The following is a 13,501-nucleotide window of genomic DNA, read 5'->3' on the forward strand; positions in this document are numbered from 1 at the left end:
ATGATATACCCCCTGTGACGCTAGCTGGCAAGACTCATGAATGAAGAATGGCCACTCGGGCAAGATATCAGGGTGCTCGGCATTTATGAAACTGCGCTTCAGAAAGGAGTTAACGCCTTCAGGGGCAAACTCATCATACACAATTGGCGGGCAGTAAAAGACCAGCTGGTCCATTGAGCTTGCCCCACACCATGATGGCCAGAACATCGCGACTAAACACTTCATCCATCTTCCCACCCTCACCCCACTGCAGCCGTGTAATCTCCTGGGAGAGGCAAAAATCAGGTCCAATAAGGGGGGGAAAAAACTTACTCTGGAAAACTCCACTCCGACCCCCTCAGCCGATCGAAACCCAGACTATGATGAACGCATCTGAAGCAACTTATAGAACTGGAGCCAATTGCAATTAGATTGTTGTAGCCTTTTGCTTAGCCATAAAGACACTGTCAGTAAGCTGGAAGCCGGAACACGGGATCTTTGCTCAGACAGGTTTGGCAGTGTTTGAACTGACCCCCTTGGCTGGGCAGCATACACTTGGGCTGTCATCAAGTTCTCTGACTCAAGGCCGCAGCTGAGCGAAAGCCCTCCTACTTTGTATTGCAGGGTAGCGCCCCACTTGGCATTGCAGGGGGATCTTGCAATCAGACTGCACTGAAACCCCTGAGGCTGATGCAAAGAATTCTGGAAACTAACTTGGGCCCAAGAATTAACTTGAGCTTGGCAATGATGAATATGTATGAAGAAAGGCCCATCTTGACTTATCCGTCCAGTCGCCCCATTACAGCTTCCAATTGTGATGTCTGACCTACTGTGTTCTTTCCCCAATGAGATCAGCCATGATCTCGTTGAATGGCAGAACTGGCTCGAGGGCCTGAATGGCCTACTGCTGTTCCTAATATCCAGCTCCTCATGTTCCCCTAGCCCGTGTTTTTCCCCCATTGTCTAACTTTTTTTTCCTTGTTGCCTAGCTTTTCCCTTTTTTAAAATTCATACCTTTTTTAATTAAAAGTTTCAAGTTTTGAGTGGAAAAACATAATTCAGGCGATTAAAGGAAAAGTCTTAGTAATCCAGAACAATCTCAGCAACGTTCATGGGATGTGGGCGTCGCTGGCGAGGCTGGCATTTATTGCCCATCCCTAATTGCCCTTGAGATGCTGGTGGTGAGCCGTCGTCTTGAACCGCTGCAGTCCGTGTGGTGAAGGTTCTCCCACAGTGCTGTTAGGATCAGATCAGCCATGATCTTATTGAATGGCGGAGCAGGCTCGAGGGGGTTCCAGGATTTTGACCCACCGACGATGAAGGAACGGCCGATATATTTCCAAGTCGAGATGGTGTGTGACTTGGAGGGGAACGTGCAGGTGGTGGTGTTCCCATGTGCCTGCTGCCTTTGTCCTAGGTGTTAGAGGTTGCGGGTTTGGGAGGTGCTGTCCAAGAAGCTTTGGCAAGTTGCTGCAGTGCATCTTGTAGATGGTACACACTGCAGCCACTGTGCGCCGATGGTGAAGGGGATGAATGTTTAGGGTGGTGGATGGGGTGCCAATCAAGCGGGCTGCTTTGTCCTGGATGGTGCCGAGCTTCTTGAGTTGTTCGGAGCTGCACTCATCCAGGCAAGTGGAGAGTATTCCATCACACTCCTGACTTGTGGACGTATGGACACTCGAAAGCCGTAAAATGTTTGTACAGAAAAGAGCATCTTGATAACGGTTCATAAATCACTAATGTTTGTAAAGCTTCAATTGTTCTACTTCACATTCCCAGAATCTGATGGCAGGAAAGGATGAGCATAGATCCCGCAGACTAGGAAACTGAACCATGGGTTGATAATATATAACGTTCTGGATCCCAGCTTATCGTCTGCTCCAGGAGTTTCTCAAAGTACAGGTATATATATATGTGTACAGTACAAATCAATTAAACGAATAATGATTTTGTCAAGTAAAGAAAGAACTTGCCTTTATATAGTGCCTTTCACAACCTCAGGATGACCCCAAAGCACTTTACAGCCAATGAAGTACATTTTGAAGTGTAGTTACTGTTATAATGTAGGATACACAGCAGCCAATTTGCACACAGAAAGGTCCCACAAACAGCAGCAATGTGATAATGGCCAGATCACCTGTTTTAGTAATGTTGGTTGAGGGATAAATATTGTGCAGACGGAGGTGCCGTCTTTCAGGTGGACATAAAAGATCCCATGACCACTATTAGAAGAACAGGGAAGTTCTCCCTAGTGTCCTGGGCCAATATTCCTCCCCCTCTCAATCAACACCTAGACAAAAACACTTGCAAAAAGAGCTTACCACATTGGCAAAAAGGATTTAATGCATAAGCTTTAGCGAGGCAGTATAACACTTAAATAAATAAATCCTGACTTTTACTATTCATTTAAACGTTTTATTCATTTATCAGTTATTCATTTTGCAGGGACAGCTATCGCTGGAAAATATAGAAAAGGGATTCGTGGATGGAGATTTTATTCTCAAACATTTCGTTACTTTCAGTTATTTATTTAAGTGGGCTCGACTGTAGTAAACATCGAAAATGGAGGACGGGGAGGTTCATTGAGTGAGACTCTGGGCTTTCACCTCTGGTACCTTGGTTCAAATCCAACCCATAATCAGGGACGAAGGTCTCCTCTCTCTGCTGTTGCTAAGGATCTTGAATAAAATGAGCATGGGCAGCCTTAAACCAGTCCTTAAGGGGCATAAGACCCTCACCAATTAGTAGTAATTTAGCAATCTCACACGTCAAGGTACCCGGATGGCTGATTTGGGAAATTAAAAAAAAATCATACCAACAAAGTAGGGCCCACTCTGAGGTTGGAGTGTTTTTGCAGCAATGTAGAGGGAGCTTTACTCTGTATCTAACCCATGCTGTACCTGCCCTGGGAGTGTTTGATGGGACAGTGTAGAGGGAGCTTTACTCTGTATCTAACCCTGTACCTGCCCCTGGGAGTGTTTGATGGGACAGTGTAGAGGGAGCTTTACTCTGTATCTAACTCGTGCTGTACCTGCCCTGGGAGTGTTTGATGGGACAGTGTAGAGGGAGCTTTACTCTGTATCTAACCCTGTACCTGCCCCTGGGAGTGTTTGATGGGACAGTGTAGAGGGAGCTTTACTCTGTATCGAACCCTGATATTTGATGACAAAAGCAGTGACCACTCCTCACCTTCCTTTTTAAAGAAAAATGGTTAAAGCAGACTTTCCACCACTCATTCCCACATTCCTCAAGGTTCCTGTTTGGGAAGGAAGCATTAGGACACTGTCATTGGATTGGGACTTAAACACTCATTTCCGATTGTTTTTATCTGGTGCGTTCACTGGCCACATAGAATTGTTGGTTCAAGCATTGAAATGTCTATTGTTGCTGCGGCCCCGTTTCCTCCCCCACACGCAGCTGCTGACACAGGCGACTGTCTAAGGAGGAGGGCAGTGGTGCTTCCTTAAGTTTAAAAACTGCCTGTTGTCCTTTTTCAACTTGTCAGTTTTATGGCGAGTGAGTAAAGTGCAGGCAGTCCACGTACGAGAAGCTGTCACCCGAAGTCACTATCAGTTTGAGGAAGTGCAGCTGCTTTTCTGATTGGGGAAGGCCAAGCACAGGTACTTGTGAAATAAACTCGCAACTCGATGTTTTTGAAGTGGGAACGAATTTAAAACGGCAAGAGTTTGGCAGTTCCTTCTGCTCTCTATCTTTTGAGTGATGGGGTGATGCTTGTCCTCGGTCTCTTATACTTTCCATGTTGATTTCCATGGCAACAGTTAGCGTGAAAACAAACGAGATGAACTCACAGTAATTACCTGCTGTCTCTGCCAAAGGACTGGTAGGAGATTGTCCTCTGAGATTTGTAGCAGCAGCCTGCCAAGATACCAAAAGGGAGAAAAAAAACGAACTAAAAAAAAAAGCTATTTTTCTCTGCGAGTGTGTTACAGCGACATTCTGGCATGAGGGGGATCAGCCGTCTCTTCCCATGGGATTCCACACAACATCCGTTGCTGCATGAGGCTTGCAGAGCCGTGCACAGGCCATGTGGTTTCAAGTCCCAAACCAGAGACTTGAGCACAAAATCTGGGCTGACAGCGAGGGAGTGCTGCACTGTTGGAGGTGCCGTCTTTCGGATGAGACCCTAAACCGAGGCTTTGTCCCCCCCCCCCCCCTCAGGTGGACGTGCAAGATCCCACAGCTGCTATTTCGAAGAAGGGCAGGGGGGAGTTCTCCCTGGTGTCGTCGGCCAATATTTATTCCTCAACCAGCATCACTAAAACAGGTTATCTGGTCGTGATCACGTTGCTGTTTGTGGGATCTTGCTGTGCGCAAATTGGCTGCCGCGTTTCCTACATTACAACAGTGACTACATTTTTTTTTTTAAAGTACTTCGTTGGCTGTAAAGCGCTTTGGGACGTCCTGCGGGCGTAAAAGGCGATATATAAATGCAAGTCTTTCTTCAGTAACAAAGGACATGTTCTTTTACCTGTCTCCGCAGCTGCTCTATTCGCCGCTGTAAGAGTTCTACGTGAACTCTGGGTCTCCATCCAGTTCCTGCAAATCTGCCTACAATTCAGCATCAGTAGCCCTAAAAGAATTGTGCCAATACAATGCATTATCCCATCACTCTCAACATCCCAAAGGCCCTTCATGTACAATGAGTTGCTTTGAAGTGCAATCACTGTAGGGAATGAGGTGACTGTCCAGTTAACCTGGTGGTTGAGGGAGGAATATGCCCACCTGAGCCTGTGGCACATAGGAACAGGAGTAGGCCATTCAGCCCCTCGTGCCTGCTCCGCCATTTGATAAGATCATGGCTGATCTGTGATCTAACTCCATATACCTGCCTTTGGCCCATATCCCTTAATACCTTTGGTTGCCAAAAAGCTATCTATCTCAGATTTAAATTTAGCAATTGACCTAACATCAATTGCCGTTTGCGGAAGAGAGTTCCACATTTCTACCACCCTTTGTGTGTAGAAATGTTTTCTAATCTCTCTCCTGAAAGGTCTGGCTCTAATTTTTAGACTGTGCCCCCTACTCCTAAAATCCCCAACCAGTGGAAATAGTTTCTCTCTATCCACCCTATCTGTTCCCCTTAATATCTTATAAACTTCGATCAGATCACCCCTTAACCTTCGAAACTCCAGAGAATACAACCCCAATTTGTGTAATCTCTCCTCGTAACTTAACCCTTGAAGTCCAGGTATCATTCTAGTAAACCTACGCTGCACGCCCTCCAAGGCCAATATGTCCTTCCGAAGGTGCAATGCCCAGAACTGCTCACAGTACTCCAGGTGCGGTCTAACCAGGGTTTTGTATAGCTGAATGTTATACAAAATCATCTGAATGTTGGCACCTGACAATGTAGCACTCCCCCAGTACTGCACTGGAGTATCAGTTTGGATTACGTGCTCAATTCCTGGCAGAGGGCTCAAACTCTCAATCTTGTGACTCGGAGGCGAGAGTGCTACAAACCGAGCAGGGCTGACGGCAGGAAAAAGTTTGTCGTTCAGAACCAACAAAAGGTTTTTTTTTTAATCCTTGACCGTGTAAAGGTCATTCCTTCTGTACATGCTTCATAAACCATAATCGATCAACCCAATCCAGCCGAGGACCATGTACAGTCTACCACGTTCAACATTCGACTATTTAACCACAACTCCATCTGTGGCTGGCATGCCCTTTAGATAGCAGTTGTTAACTATACAGCCACTCTGAACGCAAACGTCCCTAAACTGCTGTGCCCCAGCCAATTTAGAGTCTGATGCAAAGGGCATTTCTCAGTCCTGCTCTGTTTATCTGCATACAAAGTTATGCCCTGAACAATAGTTCAGAAGGGCCTAAGGTGGGGCCGACCATTTCTCTCCCTGTTGGCAGACAATGGCCCTCGAGGCAGTGTAACAAAGATAAGCTTTGTGTCATTCGATGTTGAAAAATACGTGTTGTGATGGTGGTTTTGTTGGGGGGCGGGGGGGGGGGTCTATTTTTCCACAATTGTATAATAAGCGCTGGGCTACCCAGCAGCCCAGTAATGATATTTAGGTCTCTGGCAAGGGTGTAATATCAGAGAATCTGGTTGCTGCATGAGGATGCTTTGTGGGCCTGAGCTATACAGTACCAGACGGGAGTGAATCGTTCCCCTTCCCTACTGTGTACTGTACATGTACAGGAGCTGACCACTGAGACAGACAGACGCACGGGCCGTCCAGTACCAGACGGGAATAAATCGTTCCTTTTTACCTGGGGCAAGTGGTTTTATCTTTTTTCTCAAACTCTTGTCAGAGTGATTTGATGGGAAACTGCAAAATAGTTTTGACTGCTTCGCACTCCGATTGCAACCTCGCAGGTCACCGCCTCCTGAAGAAAGTTCTATTGAGTCAGAAAAACATTTCAGTTATGTGCCTGTGCCTGGGTTGACTGAGTCGAAGGAATGCTTAGTAGGGGACTTCTGCAAACCACTGGTCAAGGTGAATCATTGTAGGTGGATTAACTCAATAGGGGTTTGGGTTTCATGGGAGGTAAGAAAGGTGTGTGTGGGGTGGGGGTTGGGAAACACAGGTGATTTGATGGAATATTTTGAGTCTTTGAAAACTGTTTTGACATTCCCCCTGGTAATCCTCTGCCATCTTTCTCGTAGAATGATGAAAAACAGAAATGCATATTGTGGTACAGCCAGTGGCAAAATGATACTCTGGACAAGTTGTGTTACGTATATTACATAGAATCTACAGCACAGGAACAGGCCATTCGGCCCAACTGGTCCATGCCGGCATTTATGCTCCACACGGGCCTCCTCCCTCCCCCTCTTCACCACACCCTATCAGCACATCCTTCTATTCCTTTCTCCCTCATGTGTTTATCGAGCTTCCCCTTAAATGCATCTCTGCTATTCGCCTCAACTACTCCTTGTGGGAGCGAGTTCCACATTCTCACCACTCTCTGGGTAAAGAAGTTTCTCCCGAATTCCCTATTGGATTTATTAGTGACTCTCTTATATTTATGGCCCCCTAGTTTTGGACCCCCCCCTCCACCACTCCCACAAGTGGAAACATCTTCTCTATGTCTACCCTATCCAACCCCTTCATAATTTTAAAGACCTCCATCAGGTTCCCCCCCCCCCATAGCCTTACAGCCCTTGTCCGTTCCCTTTTACTCACCCCTGGTGAGGTGCTCCCACAGCATCAGCTGCTACCAGCGCCAATCATACTCTGCCAACTAATCACTAGGCGGCAAACTGTGTCTAGTAGCAGAGTCAATAACTCCAGTACGGATCGGACATCGGCGCGATGGGCCGGCTGGTCCTCTTCTGCGCAGAAGTGCCTATTGCTTCTGTCACAGGGCAGCAAGAAGCACGTAGGGGTGGTCCTGATCTATCCAATGGCATTGGATCCAAGTGCAGGTCCCCTTTTGAACCTCCGACTGAAGGATAAACATGTCCCCGATGGATAGCACAGGAAGAAAGAAGTTGCATTCATACAACGCCTTTCACGTCCTCAAGACTGTCCCAAAGCGCCCAGTAACTAATGAGGTACTTTTGAAGTGTGGTCACTGTTGTACAGTAAACCACAGAGGGAAATGTGAATAAAGAATCTTTGTAGTGAGTTATATTGTTAAAACTGTTGCTCAGCAAAGAGCTGCCGTAACCAGAGGCAGTTGTGCCAGTGAATCTATCATTGGCATTACATCGACCACTGCTAATCGTTTGGTTGGTACCGTGACCAGTTGGTGAGACTGTTTGGTTGGTTGGTTGGACAAACACGATTACCGGGTTAGTGGAACTTAACCGGTCGGTGAGATTGCTCTGTCAGTGTGATAGCCAAGTTTAAAATGCTGATGAGAGTGAGGGGGGCAAATGGTGGCGCAGTGAAGTCACCCCACTGCCCTTTCAAATCCAGCCCGGACTGATGGGGATGGAAGACTGGTCTGTCTGCTGGCGCCAAGAGTCCTATTTGAAATCAGTCACAATTCAGTTCCTATTTGGGCAAGGCCCACAGCACAAAGCTGTGGCGAATTGGCACAAAATCAAGCGAGGGGAAATGGAACAGTGATGCAGAAAAGGGGGGCATTCTTCGGAGGCAGCAAGGCACATTGATGGGTCGGAGAGGAGAGAGCTTCGCTCCACCTCGCTCTCTCTCTCTCTCTCCTCAGTATGCCTGCAGATCACCAGTAACAGGCAGAAGTTGCTACTGGGAGGCAGGATTGTCCTAGATTCCAGACAGCAGAAATAGCAACGGTGGAATTATTGGGCTCGTAGTTTTATTTTTCTCTCCCTGTGGGGGAGTCCTTGTCTGCTCCACTTGGCAGCTGTCCACACTGACACAGTTGAAATCGGGAGCTCACGGTGTGGGTGGGTGCGGGGGGGGGGGGGGGGGGGGGAATTGCAGGCGCAGACCCCCTCCCTCCCTCCCTCCCTCCCTCCACCCAACCCCGTGTCCCCTCACTCTGTGAGGCAACGTTCCTGAGAGTGAACCCCACCCCCCCACCCCAAGCGAGAGGTGGGTTGGGTTTGAGACCTTCGACAAAAATGTCAGCAATGCTGGTTAGGGATAGACAACAAGCCAACTTTCTGCAGCTTGGAATTTCATTTTTATTGTTGGCGCTGCTGAGCTTTCAGCTCTTTCGAGCCAAGCCAGACACCGAATGGCCTGTTTCTCTGCTGTAGGTTCTATGTAACACAAGTCCTACCAACTCAGGTCTCGCTCCACCACCACCACCTCGATTTTAAAAATTCTTATCCTCTTGTTCGAATCCCTCCGAGGCATTTCTGGTTACTGACCCTTCTGCCAGCGGGAACGGTTTCTCCCTATCTACTCCATCAAAACCCCTCATCATTTTGAACATCTCCATCAAATCTCTCCTTAACCTTCTCTGTTCTAAGGCGAACGTGCCTCGTTTTACGACGTCAAAAGTGCTATATAAATGCAAGTGGTTGCTGTTGCAGGCTTGAGACGTCTTCGCAGACCCGCTTTTTAAGGTGATTCAGATGATTTTTCCCATCCGTTCGGTGTGGAAAGAGTACACATTTTGGGAATTTCTCTGCAGGCTGTGAAATGTTTCTGGAGCCAAAAAAAAAAAATGATACTTCGGAATGGGGGTCATAGTGCACTGAGACCACTAGGGCGCAGAGCAACACGCAGCCAGCAAAAAAAAAAAAACCCCATTATACTGCCTAGCTGTGATTTACAAACTGCCTGCTCCACTCCTGACTGGGAAGTGTTGAACTGTTTTCAAGAGCGCGTGCGAACTTAAGAGTCTCAAAAAATGGCCGCAAGACGCAATGGATGGCCCGTGCGCTTGTTGGTCTCTGCTTCACACTGCACTGGAGTTATACCGCACATAGTGTGTCGTCAAAGTGGCCTCCCACGTGAGCCTCGCACTGTTTAAGCCGTGTCAGCCTCGGCTCAGTTGGTGGCACTCTGGCCCCCCCCCCCCCCCCCCGCTCCAGAGACTCGAGCACAAAATCTAGGCTGAGAGGCTGAACGTCGCAGGGAGTTGGGGGGGGGGGGCCCAAGGGGGAGGGGCCGAACAGCACGAGGAGAGGGAAGGGGACAGGCCCAGAATGATACCCGGACTGCAAGGGTTAAGTTACGAGGAGAGATTACACAAATTGGGGTTGTGTTCTCTGGAGTTTCGAAGGTTAAGGGGTGATCTGATCGAAGTTTATAAGATATTAAGGGGAACAGATAGGGTGGATAGAGAGAAACTATTTCCGCTGGTTGGGGATTCTAGGAGTAGGGGGCACAGTCTAAAAATTAGAGCCAGACCTTTCAGGAGCGAGATTAGAAAACATTTCTACACACAAAGGGTTGTAGAAGTTTGGAACTCTCTTCCGCAAACGGCAATTGATACTAGCTCAATTGCTAAATTTAAATCTGAGATAGATAGCTTTTTGGCAACCAAAGGTATTAAGGGATATGGGCCAAAGGCAGGGATATGGAGTTAGATCACAGATCAGCCATGATCATCAAATGGCGGAGCAGGCACGAGGGGCTGAATGGCCTACCCCTGTTCCTATGTTCCTATCAGCAGTTGAAATTGTCAGTGGGCTTCTCTCAGGGCGAAGGCCAGTGTTGCTGGAAACTCACCTCTGGGAGGCAACGTGTGTGTGTATGTGTGTGAGTATATATATATCAGACAGACAGAGAGAGGTGTGTGCTTATATTTATTTTATATAGTGTTATTTACGCCCTATATAAAATGCTATATAACCCATCACAAATGCTGTCAGCCCCACATAACTCATAAAGCTTTGTAACATGATACAAACCTACCTCAATATGTATAACCCTATACAAACCCATTATCATTGAATCATACAGCACAGAAGGAGACCTTTCGGTCCTTCATGCCTGTGCTGGATCTTTGAAAGCGCTACCTATTAGTCCCACTTCCCCCTGCTCTTTCCCCATAGCCCTGCAGCTTTTCTCCCCTTTTGAAAGTTATTATTGAATCTGCTTCCACCGCCCTTTCAGGCAGCGCATTCCAGATCATCACAACTCGCTGCGTTTAAAAAGAATTCTCCTCATCTCCCCCTCTGGTTCTTTTGCCAATTACCTTAACTCCGTGCCCTCTGGTTACCGACCCTCCTGCCACTGGAAACAGTTTCTCCCTATTATAACATGATATAATCTTCCTATTTACCTCTACTCTACAATGCAAATCTTCATAACCTGCTAGAAACCCAGATGAACCTGTAAAGACTTTGTGGAAATCTCTATAGACTGAGGGAAGTTGGGAGTGAGAAAGGAAGTCAAGGAGAACCTTTTCACCCAAAGGGTTAATTGTGTTGTGGAATCGGTTATCAGCAAAGGACATTGAGACGTGGACAATATACTAGTGGCAGTGCACGTGAGGAATCAGGGCCAATTCTTGCCTTCGGGTAAAGGGTTGAGGATAATTGGACTGGGGTGCGCAGACATAAATCAGTCCCCATTTTAAAGACATACAATCTGTCCTTATTTTTAAGTTTGCAGATAAGGAGGCATCAGTTGCCTATTTTAAATAAACCAATAGGGGTGACGCTGGGCAGCCAATTTGCACGCAGCAAGCTCCCACAGACAGCAATGCAATAACGACCAGCTAATCTGTTCTAGTGGTTGGTTGAGGGATAAACGTTGGCCAGGATCGGATAACTCCGCTGCTCTTCTTTAAGATAGTGGCCACGGGATCTTTTATATCCACCTGGAGAGAGCAGACGGGGCCTCGGTTTAATATCTCATCCGAAAGACAGCGCCTCCAACAGAGTATCAGCCTGGATTTTGTGCTTAAATCTCTAGAGTGGGACTATGAACCCACAACCGTCTGATTCAGAGAGCAGAGTGCGACCAATTGAGCCATGGCTGATACCTTTGGTCAAAGAGTTGGGGAATGGGAGAGTTGGATAGCTCTTTCAACGAGCTGGCACAGATCCGATGGACCTAATGGCCTCCTTCTGTGCTGCATCTACTATGAAAAGCATGACTTTTTTTTTCTGCAGAGAAAATGAAAATTGCAAATCGGTGGTTGGGGGGGGGGGAATCAGGGACTGAGCATGCTGTGATTGTCTCCTTTCTTTTTTAACTTCACCAGCGATTTGAGTGAGCTTTCGTTTACTGTCGGAACCCTGAGACGTGTGTGAAAGGATCTCGGCAGTCAAGCGGAGGATGCCCAACCGTGACAGCGAGCAGAGTCTGGCCCCACCACGGCTGTGTGCAGCCTGAGTGAACTGATGACTGGTCGCTGAGAAAGCCCAACCTGGAAAGCTAGTGGGAAAGTTCGAAAGCTTGAGCAAGGACTGACATGTACAGCTGCCTTATTGTGTTTGCAGACTCGAGCTTCAGTAACAGAGCAGTCACTTCAACTTTTCAGAGCCCTTGGGCTGCTGCCAGCATTCGAGATCACGTCTAGGGATCGGCTACAGGGCTCCCTCTCTCTCTCTCCCTCTTTTTTTTTAAAAAAAAAAGTATTTTCTTTTTCTTGCCAACTTGAAAGAACTAAAACCTCCACAAGTTCCGGGAATCTTTTTTTTCTTTCCATTTCCCTCTCTTGCTAGTCTCCTCCTCCCCGTCTCTTTTTTTTTGTTGAAAAGAGTGTAAGAGAGTATTTTGTCCTGAAGTTCAGGACACACCCCCCCACCCCCCCACTTCCAATGTGGACTTGGAGCCTGTCCCACAGTTTAGTAAACCAAGCATTCTGTTGGTACTGTGCAGTGTTGTTGTAGTTTTTGTCAGCTATTTGCAGACAGTGGAGAGAGAGAGAGAGAGAGAGAGTGAAACAGAGAGGGGACGAGGCCTCTGAGCTGGGATGCTGATATGTGTTCCATGGATTTCAAGCCTCTGTGGTTGTTCGTGTCGCTGGGGGTTGCCATGCTGGCGGTGGTCTCGGTGGAAGGGAATGAGGCGCAGGGACGCTTCAAAGTGGTCTTCACTCCGACAATCTGTAAACGGACTTGTGTGAAGGGTCATTGCCAGGACAGCTGTCAGCGGGGAAACACCACCACCCTAATCAGTGAGAATGGGCATGCAGCAGACACCCTCACTGGCTCTGGGTTCCGAGTAGGTAAGTGATCCCTCCGTTACGATGCCAGCTGTTTAACCCTTCGGGCTCTGGCGCAGACAGATCCCCGGTTTAATGGGGCAGGAATCCTTCCGTAACGGGACCAGGTGCGCTCCACTTAGAAACTATTAGTTAAACCTAGCTAGCGTTTTAATGTCACATCTCCCTGCCTAGTTACAAATAAGATTTCATTTTCTCTTGAGGTTTTCTAAAAAAAAAAAATGTGGTTGGGGTTTTCTCGGTGTGAAATTGAATTAAAAGCTGCGACAGGCTGAAGACACAAAAATACATACGATGTAATTCAATTCTAAATTTAAATTATTGTGGTGTGTATTACTTCCCTGTGGTGAGCACCAGGCAAAGGGACCAGTTTAAAGGCTCAATTTGCAACCCATCGCTTTTCAGTCTAATATGTACCTTTTAAATCTCTCTTCTGTTTTTGTGTAAAGGCTTAGTGTATCCTGGCTGCTTTCGCACCTTTCAAACCAAGCTTTGTCAATCACCAGTCGGACGAGGGAAAGGGGGAAATCAGCTAGGGTTCCCACTCCTCATCTCTATCAGAGTGACGCTCCCCCCCCCCCCCAGCCCCCCCGTTGGGAAGGCTATACACATGAGGACATGAGCCAGCTTGACCGTGATGCACTCCATGGTGGAATAGTTTGACCGCCTAGGCTCCCACGTGGCCACCCTGTACCCCAAACAAGAGTTAACGCTCCCAGGAGTGGAGAGAAATAGGGGAGGGGGGGGGCGTGGGGTGGGGTGGAGTATTTAGCCTTGTCTTTTTGTCCCGGTGGAAGGCAAGAATTCTGTATTACTGTTCATGCACTGTTTAAGACTGCCCAATCAGTCTGCCTCTGTGTCCTTTATGGTAAAGCCTGAAAGTCTGTCTGTCTGTCTATCTGTCTGGTTGCTGTGTCTGTAAAAGTGATCAGTGGTAGCCTGGATCTTTCTCGTGCATCAGCGGGCCAGATTTCAACTTCAC

The 13,501-nt window shown here is 47.5% G+C and overlaps 1 protein-coding gene across 1 annotated transcript in view; it reads left to right on the forward strand.

Annotated features, from left to right (window-relative positions):
* Positions 1 to 11,572: 11,572 nt before the first annotated feature.
* Positions 11,573 to 13,501, forward strand: part of LOC137306334 (latent-transforming growth factor beta-binding protein 3-like) — a 160,959-nt gene continuing 159,030 nt past the window's right edge. The window contains exon 1 of the mRNA XM_067975482.1: positions 11,573 to 12,522. Within this exon, the coding sequence (XP_067831583.1) occupies positions 12,276 to 12,522 (247 nt within the window). The 5' untranslated portion in view covers positions 11,573 to 12,275. The remainder of the gene's footprint in view (positions 12,523 to 13,501) is intronic.

The sequence above is a fragment of the Heptranchias perlo genome, chromosome 43 (genome assembly GCF_035084215.1).
Source record: "Heptranchias perlo isolate sHepPer1 chromosome 43, sHepPer1.hap1, whole genome shotgun sequence".
Classification (NCBI taxonomy): Eukaryota; Metazoa; Chordata; class Chondrichthyes; order Hexanchiformes; family Hexanchidae; genus Heptranchias; species Heptranchias perlo.